Source organism: Cupressus sempervirens, chromosome 11, assembly GCF_028749045.1.
Source record: "Cupressus sempervirens isolate cs-2001-9-10 chromosome 11, ASM2874904v1, whole genome shotgun sequence".
Lineage (NCBI taxonomy): Eukaryota > Viridiplantae > Streptophyta > Pinopsida > Cupressales > Cupressaceae > Cupressus > Cupressus sempervirens.
This window is the reverse complement of record NC_143128.1, coordinates 481,355,325-481,370,371: the sequence shown is the minus strand read 5'-3', so window position 1 is coordinate 481,370,371 and position 15,047 is coordinate 481,355,325. Positions and strand designations below refer to the sequence as shown.

Sequence of the window (15,047 nt, the reverse complement as noted above, 5' to 3'; positions counted from 1 at the left end):
TCTTTCTTCAAAATGGAGCCTTGTTAAGTGGGAATCCATGTGTAGGACAAAGTATGCTGGGGGCCTGGGTCTCAGATTGATGGCTCTTGTTGTCACTGCTTTGGCTGCCAAGCTGTACTGGAGATGGTGTAAATGTAAGGATCAAGATTGGGCCAAGATTCTTGTCCACAAGTATTTTTCAGGTGCTGATTATCTTGATATACCAAGGCTTACTCTAGCAGGTAAAGGTTCTTGTATTTGGGACACTCTTAAGAAGGGCACTCAACTTATCAAGGTAGGCCTCTTCTGGATTTGTAACAGTGGTTTTGATACCCTATTTTGGTAGGACCCTTGAGCTGGCCATCCTCCCATTCTTTCTAGCTTTCCCCAGCTTCAAAATCTTTGCCACATTTTTACTAATGTTGGATGGGTTACAGTGGAGCACTTTAAGATAATCAAGCATTTGGGTCATGTGGAGGTAACTTATTGGAAAGACATTCAGGAGTGGCCAGCAGGTGGCTCTGAGGAGGACTATGCTATTCTTACTAAAACTTTGAAAAGTAGGTTTTGTAGCTCTACTCAGGAGTGGGATGTCTTGGCAAAAGGCAAGTTTACTATGGCTCAAGGTTATGCTATGCTTGACAGGAACCTGCATGGTCCAGATGAGGTGAACTAGTGGAAGAAGGTTTGGTTTAACCTTTCTTGGCTGAAATGTAATTTTTTCCTATGGTTGTTGGCTTAGAACAAATGCCTCACTTGGGAGAATCTTTGTAAACAAGGTTTTCAGGGACCGTCTATGTGTTTCCTCTGTTTGAACAATGATGAATGTATTTCTCACTCTTTTTTTGTTGCCCTTATTCGGGAGAGATATGGCACAGATGGTGGGAGGCTTGGCAATAGGATTGTATACATACGTCCTCTTTAATTAACTTTTGGGAGAGTTTGGGCAGACCTCCAATGAAGACTTCTTTTTTGTGGGCTGCTTGGATGGTTGGGCCGTCTCTCATTCTATGGAACCTTTGGCTGGAGCGAAATCGCAAAATTTTCTATGACTCCAAGTTAGAAAGTTTTCATCTGTGGAGAATTATTCTTGGTAGGCTTCAGGAGACCATCTCTGCAAAGTGTGATATGTTAGAAAGTATTGATCCTGGGGATCTTGCTACTATGCAAAATTTGAATTTGGGAGAGAGTAGACAGGGTGATACCCTTAGAACAAGACCTTGCCAAGGCAAGCAAAGAGTTTGTCGAGATGGGAGGTGGACTCCCCCCCCTGCTGGGACTTTGAAGATTAATATGGATGGTTTATCTCATGGGAATCCTGGTCATGTTGGTATTGGGGGTATAGGTAGAGATAATGAGGGTGGTATGGTGTTTCTCTTCTCTACCTATAAAGGTCAATACTCTAATAATCTGATGGAGGCCCTTGCTATTAAGATTGCAGTTGAGAGGGGTTGTTCCTTAGGCTGGAAGAAGATCATCTACGAGTCTAATTCTTAGATTGTTGTGGACATATTGAATAGTCAAATCTTGGAGAATGTTAGTTGGCAATTAGCTGCTTTGGTTAGACAGACTTTAAGTCTATGTAATTCCTTAGACTTTGTTTCTTTTTGTTATATCCCTAGAGAATGGAACAGAGTGGCTGATTGTTTGGTGAAGTGGGCTTCCAAGAATGGGGATGGTTGGGATATTAGTGGAAGGGAGGAGTTATCTGCTAAGTTTAGTGGGACTATTGAGTAGTTGATATGGGATGATATGAATATGTAGTGTTTTTTGGGCCATGTGCCTTTGCTTTGTACTTTGATTTTGGTTGAATAAATTTTTACCCCCTCATTTTTCAAAATAAACTCTAAATAATATTATTAGTTAAATTAATAAATATTATATTAAAACTGTTTCATGATTTAATTAGGGAGAGAAAGCTTTAGTTTAATAAAGTTTATTTTAATTAAATTGCATAAAGCGTGTGCATGAAAATTAAAATATAGTAATTAAAGACAAAAGGTTTTCGTCTGATTACACAATCAAAGTCTTGATTGGGGAAAAAAAATCTTTATTAAGGAAATTAGAGCTCATTTCTAATTACACAGGTTTGGAGGAGCCAATTTTTGAAAAGAGGGCTTTCAAAAGAAAAGGAAGATTCTTGCATGTTTGTGCGTTCATTGTTTTAGCATCAGATCCAGGTAGGATCTTGTGGGTTTGTGTAGTAGTTGCTCATTCTTCAAATTCTTGTCTTCTTCGTGTCTGTTGTGTTTCTATTTTTAGAAGTTCTCTGGGTTGAAACTCTTGTTTGAGAAAATTGATTTCCATTATAGAATTGTCTATGATTTAATATGAAAACTTTTAGTAAATATTGAACTTTAGGGTTTTCAAAACCTAATGAATTATGAAATTCACTTTTGTATGCACTTTATGTAACGTGTGATTTACTGGTGTTCAGGTTTTCAGGTTTGACTTAGCTTTGGCCAATCAAGATGTTTACTAGAGGCTCGGGAGTTCTATTTTGTGATGTCATGATGATGTTTTGATCTCAATCTTTCTATACTCAACCACGGTAATGTGTCTGGTATGCTCTATGAGATGTTTTAATGCATTGATTGTTATTGATTTCCAGTGTTCTTGTGTGAAACTGAGGTGAATGGTGTGACCTATTTGATATAACCTTAGAGTCTTTGATCAATTGTATTTAGAATTCTTTCCAATCACTTTTATAGGACTGAGGTGTTTGTATGATTTGTTCTTGGTGATGTCATATTATGACATGGATTGGTTTATGTATACTTGATTTTGGGATCATTCCTATTAGGATGATTGTATTGGTGGAATCCATAATTATGATCAGAATTTTTCAATACTTTGTGGTATTTTGTGATCTTTTGGTTTTACTGAGCTTAAGGTAGGTTATCTATATGTAATGTTGGGAAGTGGCTTGCAATGGAGGTCGAGGCCCAAAGTGGCTGCCAAGGTAACCCATTGTAATTTTTTTAATAAGTGAAAACACTACACTAAATGGGAATAAAATGAACCTAATAAGAGTATTTGTATGTTCTCACCCATGCCTCAAGTGCTAATACAAACTAGGATGGGAGTAGAGAGAACGCTTGGTTGTGACCATGCATAGTTAGTATTTCTTATTAGTACGAAAGGATACTAGTGCCACATAGAGTCACTAGGGGGCCAAGGTCAAGTTAGACTGCGAAGGTAACTCTAGCATTGATTCGTGCAATGAAACTTGCCCACTTGCATAGTAGATTTCCTATGTGTTGTTGTTGCCTCTAGGATTAGTTGATACTTTTGTCTTGGTACCTTTGAGTTAGATTGCTTTCAGGTGATTCCTTGAACCTACATGTTGGATTTTATTGTTGAGTTTGTTATCCTATTTGGGACTTGTGACTATCTCCTCAACACAGTGGGAGTGGACCTTTTTGGGTTCCACAAGGTTGGCGGTAGTGTTTTTCTCTTATACCATTGAGATCTAACCATCAAATGCTATTGTTGGATGTGTTTGTGCAGATGTTCCTTTCTATATGTTCTTTTATTTCTATGATGGATGGTTGTACTATTGTATTGTGTTTGATTTCACAAGATCTTAAGAGACGATGTATTTTATTTCATGATGTATATTATTTCAACCTTTCATACCCTATGACCTATATAGTGGATGATTGTGCATTCTATTTATTGCCAAGGGGCATCATATATAATTATATATTAATTAAATAGATTCATACTGGTATATTATTATTTGATGTGGATTTATTACATATTAGATTTATTATTAGTTAAACTTAAATGTAATTCAACGTCAGGGGACCCTTAAGAGTTGTAACCTGTTTATGTGTTGTTGATATATGAGTGTATGTTAATTGCTTCTACTATTCTATTACTATTGTTATGCATTATCTTTATCTTTAAAAAAAAAAGTTTGACAAGCTTAGTAAAACTTTAGGTTAACTTCTTTTAGGTCACATGGTGGGGTGTTACATGAATAGTGGGGGGCAGATGATGAGGCATATTAATGTCTTAATTTTGATTTAGTTTTCTTAGTTTGGACTTACTCTTTGTGCTTTGTCAAAAACATTTCCAAATCATTTGTGTAAATATCTTGTGAAATTATGTCAAAGACAGATAGAACTTACTACACCTATTCGTAGTGTGTATGACATATTTTGCTCAATATTATACATAGAATGCAGTATTTCATATAAATATTTTAAGCTATGTTCTAATTTCTAAATAAGAGTAGGAATGTTATCTTGCATATATGTTCCAAATGTTTCTAACTTTTAGAAAAATGAAGAGCAATGCAAAGGGTGGTGATTACTATATTAAAGAAAGAGGATGATGGAGACTGATTGTTGCAAGGAAAGTATAGTTTGGTTCATATGGATAAATTGTGCCTGTAGAGGAGTTACTGTTCTAGAAAATCTTGGGGACACAACTTGCTATATTTCATGCAAGTTATGATTTTGTTGCTTAGTAATAAATATACTATGTCATGGTTGATCTTTCACCTTCTTTTCTAGCGATGTTTGTTCAAGACTTTTATGTCATGTTTTTAATAAGTATCTAGTCCTCTATATAATGGATTCGGATTGTCTTAGTAAGCTAATGAGAATATAGACAATGCTGGTTTGAAATTCAGAAGTTACTCTTTTTCTATTCTTTATAAATTATTCAATTGATGTAATCCAAGAAGGATTTTAATGAAAGAGTGATTTTGGAATACTTGTTGTGTTCATAGTTATTTGAAACCAACCAAGGGGGCCCACTTGGGAGGTGGAATAGATTTAGGTAGAGTAGATTCATTCTTAGCAATTTCTTGTTTTCAAGATAGATTTAATGTATTAGTCCTACAACACTATTACTATGAAAGTTCTTGCAACACTTGTAGAAAATGATCATGGTGGATATTTTGAGTTGTTAACTAATTTAGGTTCATTTTCCAAAGGTTCTTACAGTTATTTGTTGTTATCCCAAGTGTGTTTACTATTTTGTAACAGTAGTATAGATTATTTTCATACATTTTACTTTCTTGCAGCATAGGTTTTAAGACTCTTAAAGGAATTTAGTGTACATACAGTGCTGACCAATTTCAAGTCCTACATCCCTAAGTTGACAACTCAAGTGCATTTCATGATGAAAGAGCTAGTCTTTAGAATAGATATAGTATCCTTGAGAAAGACAATGGTGTGATTATCTTCATCTATTATGAAACCATACAAATACTTCATGATGGAATTAATCTAGAAAACCCTGGTTTCTAATGTTTGTGCACAGTTTTGGGAAATTTTGCAACTTGCTCTAGACTTGAAATGTTGAGATAGAGAAAACCTAGAAAACTTGTTTCTTTCTGGAAGTAGTTTGACTTTGACCCAAATAGCAAGGCACACTTACCCCTCACTGAAGGTCATCCCTAACCCCAAAAACTCAACCTTGAACTCCACTACTCTGACAAAAATTGTGTTCGTGGATCTTAGAAGTTTTCCAAAAAGAGTATCCAAATCTATACTTTGATTCTCAAAACAATGATTGTATATATCCAAAAATGGTGTTTTGGGGTGGCTATATAGGGTTTTGCCTTAGTCAAAGCCCCATTTTGGTGATCTCCACCTCCACGAATAGCCAGTTGTAATAGAATGTGTGTGTGTGTAAAATGTGTGATGCCAAGATCTAATCCTTTAGATTGAAACCCTAGCATGAGTATGTATGAGAAATAAATGCATAGATTTGAATAAGATAAGAAATAGTACAAATCCCTCAAGGCTAAAGTACCCCAACCAAACTCATAATCCATAATTGCTACCCCATGATTGTATCTTTGAATGTTTGAATATTGATAATGGTGGATCAAGGAAGATAGGATCTCTCTTTCTCCGAATAGATGTTCACAATAGTGTGTTCACAAAAATGCTTGATATCAACAATGTCTTGATCTTCTATATCATCCTCTTACAATATTGCATCTTCATTTCACCATTGCTTGTGTGCTTCTCATGACTTCTTGTCCTTAATGAATGCAAAATGAATCTTTATATAGAGATTTCAAGGTGAGGCTCCTAGAGTAAGGTGAGGACCCATAATTCAAATTTCACCTCGAATTATGGTCTAATCACAATAACCAACTAAAGAGGGAAAATAAATAAATGAATTTCAAATTAAAACCCTCCCGCATTCAGATCTGAAAGCCCAACATTGATTTTAGGGCCTTCTGGGACTAAAATTTAAAAGGGGGGATCAAATCCTGAAGGAGGTCGACCTCAACTCTAACCTAAGTCATGGTTGACCTCAATCTTGACCTAAGTTAGGGTCGATCTTGACCTTGACCTAAAGGTCTAGATTCAGCCATAATAGGAAACAAGAGGTCCCAAGGATGCCCAGAGACCTATAAATGATATCAGAACAAGGTAGAATGCCAGAAAATAGGCACAAAATCCTATGATGAAGGCCAGAAGGACCTACACCTAAACCTACCTAGAAAATAGAGCTATAGATGAGGGAAATTAAGGAGAATACTTGAGATCCTAACTCTAATTACACCTAAAATGAAAGAATCAAGTGCATAATGCATCCTAAATGTACTAAAAGAGTGTGATAAACCTATCAATTTAAGATGATACATTTATCCCCCACTTTAGCTTAGATATGACACTATGTGAATATGCAAGCTAAGAAAACATCATAGTAAATAAAAAGGATATAGCCAAGTCCTTGATGTAGAGATCTTACAAAAAATTGTTAGAACCTGCAACACACAAGGTTAATGAAACTCCATAAATCATCTAAATCTTACTAAATGACACTTGAGAAGTTAACAAAGCCCCTTATGCCCCCATGTTTCGGCTTTCTACTTTTGAAGGGTGAAACAGGGTGATAAGGATAAGTCTATATATTGGACATGCAATTTGTTGAAAATTTCTTTCCCAAACCAATTAGAAGGATTCCTGCCCTTTCAAAACTGATTCAAAGAGTTAGTTATTTGAATCACAATTCCAATGCCACTAACAACACTAAAAATGGAGTTACCGAACTCAAGATATGATGAAAAGTGTGAATGTCCATCTAAATGCATAAAAAGGGGAATCTAAGTTTATCATGGGTAAAACCTAAAAGAAATCCTAATTCTAATTATAAATTATGAAAAAGAAATCATCTTACTTATTCTTACCATTTGCAGATTTGAAAAGAGGAAGCAAGATGGCAAAGAGAGAAGAACTTTGAGCGATGTAGATGGAGCTTCTCAGATAGTGCTTAGCTATTAGACAGTCACTTCCTGAGGAGAGTTTGTTGTTGTATGTTCTTGTACTTTCCAAATTCTTGATTTTTATAGGCAAGGTTGACCTTGACCCAACTATTTGACCTTGACACAAAAAGGTCAACCTTGACCCAAGCAAGTCAACCTTGACTCGAGAAGGTCAACCATGACCTAAGTGAGGTCAACCTTGACCTAGTCAAGTTGGATTTATAGATTTAATGATGTATAATGTTGATATGATGTTTTTTTTTTTCTTACAGAACACATTCCATCTCTGAGAGAACCTCTTTGGAGAGTTACTAGTTACCATGAAAGACAGACTGTCTAAGCTTAGTGAGGATGAGATATAACTACTAAGAGATGTAGGACTGTTCTAGGTAGAAATCCTACTACAGATCGAGCTACATTGAGAAATCTATTGGGATTAAGAGCAGCATTATTTTTATCAACAAGAACATGAGTTGTTGGATGTTTGTCTCAAATTGACTCACTTGTAATTGATAATAATGAAGTGTTGCACAAAGTTGTTGAAAAGAGGTAAATTCAGTAAGTAGGATCTTATCTCTAATATCCTTTTGCAATTTTGAAATAAGCATATGTTGAATATCAATATCAGGAACATGATAGGAAATTTGAGCATGTAAATGCTTAAATCTACCAATAAATTTAGTCAAATTTTCCTCAGCACTTTGTTTACAATTCATCAAATCAATTAAAGACACTTGCGAGCCAATGTTGTTTTGAAATTGTTGAATAAAAGCATTGGAAATTTATGGAAATGAATCAATAGAATAAGAAGGCAAGGAACAAAACCATTGTAAGGCCTTGTCGTGAAAGGTTCTAGCAAAAAACTTAGCTAAAATCCTATTGTCATGAGCATAATCACTACAAAGGATTTGAAATGTCTTAACATGATGAAAAGGGTCTCCCTTACCATTGTAATTCTCAAGATGAGGCATATCAACTTGCTAAGGAAAAGGAGTACGAATGATATCTTGAGACAAAGGACTTCTCATGTCACACGTAGGAATACTAAACATGTTTTGAGTCAAGGATGCAAGTTGTTGTTGTAAAGATGACATAGTTTGAGCCAAACTGATAAGTGTTGAATCATTAGAGGAAATAGGAGGAATAAAAACATTAGAAACACTAGGTAATGTGTATAAAGCTACATGAATGGAAGACACAACTGGAGGAACACTTGAAACTACAATTAGCAAAGGATTAGAATAAGTAAAAGGAATATTATGATAAGAAGATTGTGATGCAGGAAGGGACACGGGAGGAACATTCATAGGAATAGAGGGAACTGTCACAATCACCAAAGAAGGGGTATAGGTAGGCATACTTGGTAAAGGAATAGAACAAGGTTCTACATTAGGGATAGGAGGAATCAACCCTAAATTTTGAGCTTCTAGAACTAAAGGTTTAACATTTGAATGTACAAGGTGAGTAATACCACACAAGAGGTAAACACCTTGATCACTATCACGAAGAACTTTCTTAAGAGCCTCTATAGCTTGAATAGAATCTTGATTATGGTTTTCTTGCATAAGCCAATTATATAGTTTATCAAGTTCAGTTGAAACTTTTTGGACTTGTTCAGGAGGAACTCTTAAAGTATCATCCTCATAATGAGATGAGTGAGAAGATTTTTGCTCCATAATAGGATTGAAATCACAATTAATCAAATTATCATCCAAAATCCTAGGGAAAGGAGAGGAAGACTCAAGATCAAAGGCACCCATAAGGCTATGACTTCATCTAACTAGAATATTAGAAGTAGGACTAGAAATAGTAAAGCTCGTAAACCAATGCAGAACTAAACTAAGAAAACATAAAGCATGAATATTTTTGTATTTTGAAAGAGAGTTTCCAATTTTTTTATATTTTTGAAATATAAATGCAAGAAATCTAATTAGCATGCAAGATTTAACATAAAAGACAAATCTAACACCAACAAGATAATATAAAAGGAAATCTAACACCACAAAACACAATAGGGCATTTAATTCCACAAAAGAAAAGAGGATAAGTGTGTCAGGTTTGCCAAAATGAATAGAAAGAAATATGGATAGAGGTAAGTATGAATACGGTATGATATATGATGTAAGAGGGGGAATATAGGACCTATCTTTATCCCAAATTCCCAAAAGGAAAGATCCAAATAAATTAATCACAAAGAAGTGATCAATGCACCAATGAATCAAACGATGGAGAATATGAAGAAAGGAGGAAATCCTATAATATACTATAGTAAGTATGTACTTGAAATTTTAAATGAATAGAAGACAAATACTAACCTCAAAGTAGGGAAAATTTGGAAAATGGTGATTCCTAATGTCTGTGCTTAGTCTTAGGAAATTTTGCAACCTACTTCAGACTGGAAATATCGAGACTAGAAAACCTAGAAAAATTTTGTCCTTCCAAGGGTAGGTCAACCTTGACCCAGATAGCAGAGCACAATCTTACCCCAAAAAGTTGATCTTAACCTACACTACTCTGACAAAAATTATGTTCATGGATTTGGAAGTTCACCGAAAAGGGTATCCAAATCTAAACTTTAATTCGCTATCCTGTACATGTACTTGCAAGAAAAATGGTTTTTTGTTTTTTATTTTGATGGGGGGTTTTCCTTGGTCAAACTCTAGTTTGGAATGAACCTTGAAATGTAATTGAAATTGCAATATGTATAAACAAAGTAAATGGAACTATTCACCTTGCTTATATTGAAATCCTTATGGAGGATTCAATTCCTTGAATCCACAAGTATGGATGCTCCAAATGAATGTAGAATTGTGTAAGATTTCTCAAATTAATGATATTAGATCTTCAACACCAATCTTGAATAGATCTTAGCATAAGAAGAGGCTTGAATGAATGTGGATGGAGAATAATGTTTCCCAAAAGTACTAGAGAGAAGTTATAAGTACAATTGTTTATACCTTGAACCAAGTACAAAATAAGAAAGGTACAAATGTTATACCTTTTAAGTTATGGTATGGATATGCATCTAATGTGAAGTATTTGGAAGAAAATATTATATGTTGAAAGACAATAGACATAGAAAACTTGATGCTAAAAGTGATGAAGGGATATTCCTAGGGTATTCTGCTAAGAGATAAGCATATAAATCTTTGAATTCTAACACTAACAAAGATAGAAAGTGAAAATGTTAGAGTTGATGAATATGTAGAGAAAAATGAAGTTGAATGCAAGTAGGAACCTGAAGATTACAAGAATTTTGTATATGTCTATGAAGGGGAGCCTATACTCTACTTGAGCCTAAAAAGAAATATGTCGAGCAACAATAACAAGTGAATGTCAAGTCACATAAGCAAACTGTCAAGCATTAGACACTTGGAGTCGAGCATCAGGAAGTGAATGCTAAACAACCATAAGTAGAAGCAGAGATACAAGAAGTACAATCAAAAGTGAATCTACAAGATGAATCTAATGAACTAGTCTAAGAAGTAAGAAGTAAGAAAACAAGAGCCTAATTTAGCAAAATATGTAAGAAGAAATCATGCACCAAATAAAATTATTAATAAAATATATTCAATAGTTATGAAAAGAAAAGGACCGATGAGTGATACATGCTTATTGTGTGAATTTGAGCCTAGATCAGCCAAGGATGCACTTGAGAATGAAGATTGGATTGCAACTATGAATGAAGAGATTTAGAAAATAGAGAAGAACAAAACCTAGACATCGGTACCTAGACTAAAGGACAAGAATGTTATTGGTATAGAGTGGGTATTCATAAACAAGCTAAATGAGAAAGGTGAAGTCACAAGAAACAAAGCAAGACTAGTTTGTAAGGGATGTGCACAAGAAGAAGGAATTGACTATGGGGAGATAATTGCCCCAATTGCAAGGTGTTAGCCCCAAATTTGTCTTGATGATTATAGGTATTAATACCTTAAATTTTGCTTAAATGAAGTTGAACTTGAACGTAGTACCTATTTATTTCAACTTCTACTTCAAATTGTTATCTTGTGTGCAAATATTGAATCCTTCTTTTTCATGTCCCCGTCAGTCCAACAGATCCCATGCAAAGAGGGATTTGAAGTTGAAGCTAGAAAAGGCAAATTTAACTTCAACTTCATCTCTTTTATTTCTAATGATTGCACTTGTTTTCTTCTCACAGGGATTTAATTAAACAAATCATGTACATTTTACTCAAAGGGCACCCCACTTCCTTGCCATGTGTCAAAGATGGAAAAGGCAATAAATATGACAATTTAGTGGCATGTGTCAAAAGTACCAGTTATTTCTGGGAAAGTAAAAGTAATGATTATCTAGCATCATTAAAATGAGTTCGCATGTTGATGTGATGGAGATGAGTAATGATGAACAACTGGAAAGTCTTGTCAAATAAATTCACACTCCAATATTAATGATTTCACACACTCCATATCTGTCCTTGCTTTTCTGAAATCTCATGCTTTAAAATCCTTCCTTTTCTAGCTTAATTTCCTATCTTGCTATGTTGGAGCCCAAAACATGAAGCTGGTAAGAACAAAACTAGAAGTGCTTGACTTGAAAAAAAATTGTGAGTGCACATGTCGACTTCCTCTACATTTTTTTTAATTTTCTTACTCCTGTTTCTCTGGGTTAAAGTTTCATTTTTAAGCATTTTAAGTTTCTGATTTCCTGTCAAATTGACCATGACTCTTTTCCAACCTAAGCTTTGTAAACCTAAGAAATCTTGTTTGTTAAGCTCTCTCTCTGAGATTCAGAATACTTTTCTAATTAATGTAGACCTAACCCGACTCATAGAGAGAGTAAAGAATGCACAAGCTGGACCCATTTACCAAAAACTCATCAGTAGTGGGATAATAGAAGCTATTACTTTCTTGACTGCCATAGGGTATCTAGATTTGATTGTCAAGTGTGTGAATCATTATGATCCTCATACCAGATGTATAACAAAAGTCACAACTAAAGTTCTAGTCAGAATTGATAGAGTTGCAGTCAATTCCTCCTTAAAAATACCTCATAAAGAACCCTACAAGCCATGGATTTTTGAAGAATATGGACGCTTGTATGAAAAGAAAAAGAAATATTATGATTCTATTGTGGCATAGGCCTGGCTTTTAAAGTCATCACTAGGAGGCTCAAGGTTACCCAAACCACTAATTATTGAGAATTTCATTAAAGAGACTGCCCACATAGTTTTTCTACTCAACAGAGTAAAAGGAAATGAGCATGTCTTTCACTGGGACAACTGGATGTATTTGTTCATTCAAAAAATTGTTGAAGGACAGGAATTCATTGACTAGACAGATTTGATAGCCGAAGGTTTGCACTCAAGTCTTGTAGGTTTGAATAACTTTGGTCCTTTCTTCATGTCTTCATTTTCGGTTTACATCTTGGCTATGTCAAAAGAATGGGAAGGGCTACCACATGAACCCTAGATAGAAGACATGACCATATATCAATATTATGGCAATCTATAAGCAAAAGAGCCCTACAAGGATTTCTAGAGGATTAATGACATGTTCCTAGGGAGACTAGTTTTTGAGCTCTGAGGCCAAGAGAATTGTAGGATCTCTGAAGAATCTATGCAAGCTATTAAGGTTTATGGTTGTTTTTATATACAATTCTCTAGATTCACCTACTTCAAACTTAGGGGTTTGTTGGAGAACCTTTTGAGTTGCCTTGCTATTTTCTTGATGATATTGTCCTTTCTAAAATATGTAGGCAACTCCTGTATGTCACTCATTTGTCTGAAAATATTAAAAAGACTCATGCTGCCTTGTTTCCTATAGAAATCAGCCACTATAGATGTCCTAGTGTCAAATAGGTTATGTTAATAGATTCAAAAATGTCTAAACTGTGTCTCAAGCCCTACCTTACTAGAGAAAACTTCGATTATGTAGGATTTTCCAGGGAAAATCTAAAATATGCATCCTCCATCAGGCATGTCCCTCACTTAGAAGACTACTAGGCCAATTTCTCTGATGAGTTTGAAGTGAGAAAAAGATTGTGGTTGAGATTGGCCATAAACCAAATACAAGCATTTGAAGTTCAACTTGACACTAGTGAGATAAAAGAAAATGATAATGAGGAAGTGGTTGATCCTCTATATATTGAACAAATCAAATGTCTCCCTATCCCTGTGCTAGATTGGAACAAGAGAGAAGAAGATGATTTGTATTCCCCCATGACAATAGTTTTGAAGAGAATAGAAAATTGGTTAGCTCAAAAGATGGATCAAGCATCAATTTGAGAAAATCCCAAAAAGCATTCAAGAGCTAAAAAAGAGAAGCCTTCAAGGAAGTTCATTGTGCCCTTTAATGTTGCTATTGGTAATTCTGTTGCAAGTCAAAATGAAGCTGAAGTTGAAGTATCTATTCCTCTTGTTCAACTTTAAGTTCAACTTCAAACAGTGAGTACTAAAAGAACTAATCATTCGTCCACTCCAAGTAAGAGGACTATGCAAAACAGAGCAGAGAGTGGGATTGTGATAAACTTGGATTCCCCAAAAAATGAAGAGGTAATAGAATAGATCATTGCCACTGATATGTCTAACTCAATAGAAGTCCAACAAAAAATGACAGAAGGTGATAGTGCATCAATGAGTACTCTCGCTCTAATTGACAATAATGTCATGCTTAAAAAAGAGCCTTTGACGCCTAAGTGGTTGAAAAACTCTGTAGAAAAGAAAAGAAGCATGGTACTACACTCCATGCCAATGGATGACTTGGTGAGCAAATGCCTTGGAAGGACTTCTAAAGTTAAGAAATAAAAAATGGAGTCTCAGCTCGATTTTGACAAAGAGACAGGACAATGGTTGGCAAAAATCACCAAACCTCCATAGGATAAACTTCAGGAAGAACTCATGCCTCAAGATTATTAGGTGTTAAAAGTAGACCTAGGTAAAGGTAGTAGAGCTATGGACATGAAAATATTTAAAGTCTCTAACAAGAAGATAATAGACTGGGTATGGAAGGATGCTAAAGATAAGCAAATTATGAAGGAAGCTATGGGAAGTATGGCCCAATATATCAATGCAGTTCTTCATCCTAAACCAAAGCCAATCAATGAAATGTCTGCCATTATCGATGTCAAGTCTCTAGCTAATCAAAAATTCTTGGATAATTTGCAAAAGTGTAAAGCCATAGCTAAAACATTTGAAGAATGGGTCCAGATTGTGAAAACCAAAGCAGTAACACAAGTGAATCTTTGGAGTGATACTCATAAAGAAACTTTGATTGTCACTAAGAAGGTCAAATAAAATATCAAGGGATATGAGAAGGAGAAAAATAATTGGATAAAAGTGATGCTATGGATTGATGAAATACAAGGGCATAGCCTACATATATTCCTTTCTAAATGCCCTAGGGCTGGTCTTGACGATAAAACTTTCCACATGATCCAAGAATCCATTGAATGAGAAATGAAGCAATCATGAAAGGTGTAGTTGAAATCAAAGAAATGCTATCTGAGCTTGGAGTCATAGATAATATAATTTGCGGTGACCTGAAGTGGTTTTATAAGCAGTGTGCAGGAGGAGAATGTGACTATGTCTTACCTACATAAGATATCATCAAATAAGTATAGAAGAGGTTCTTAGAGATTTAAGAAAAGAAATTTCTTGTGAAGCAAGATTTTTTGAACATCACCCATGTTGAGGCCATGTCTATAATCAATCAAAAGCACCTAGAGATGCATGAAGGAAAGATAGCAGAGCTGAAGAGGGAAAAAGAAGTCTGGAAGTAGAGGATCACTTTTCTTGGTCTGCCACATCAATTGGTCATCTTTGTTGGATACAATTGTCTAATTGTGTATTGTCTTTGATGTTACACAA

General features: G+C 35.0%; 1 protein-coding gene across 1 annotated transcript; it reads left to right on the top strand.

The window, feature by feature from the left end:
• Window positions 1–966: 966 nt before the first annotated feature.
• LOC149530475 (uncharacterized) lies at window positions 967–1,476 on the top strand. The gene has a single exon (XM_089808205.1). The coding sequence runs from the start codon at window positions 967–969 to the stop codon at window positions 1,474–1,476; it is 510 nt and encodes a 169-aa protein (XP_089664331.1).
• The last annotated feature ends 13,571 nt before the right edge of the window (window positions 1,477–15,047 follow it).

What these genes read in the sequence shown, in the direction of transcription:
- LOC149530475 (XM_089808205.1), top strand. Translation starts at nt 967, where the DNA reads ATGGTTGGGCCGTCTCTCATTCTATGGAACCTTTGGCTGGAGCGAAAT.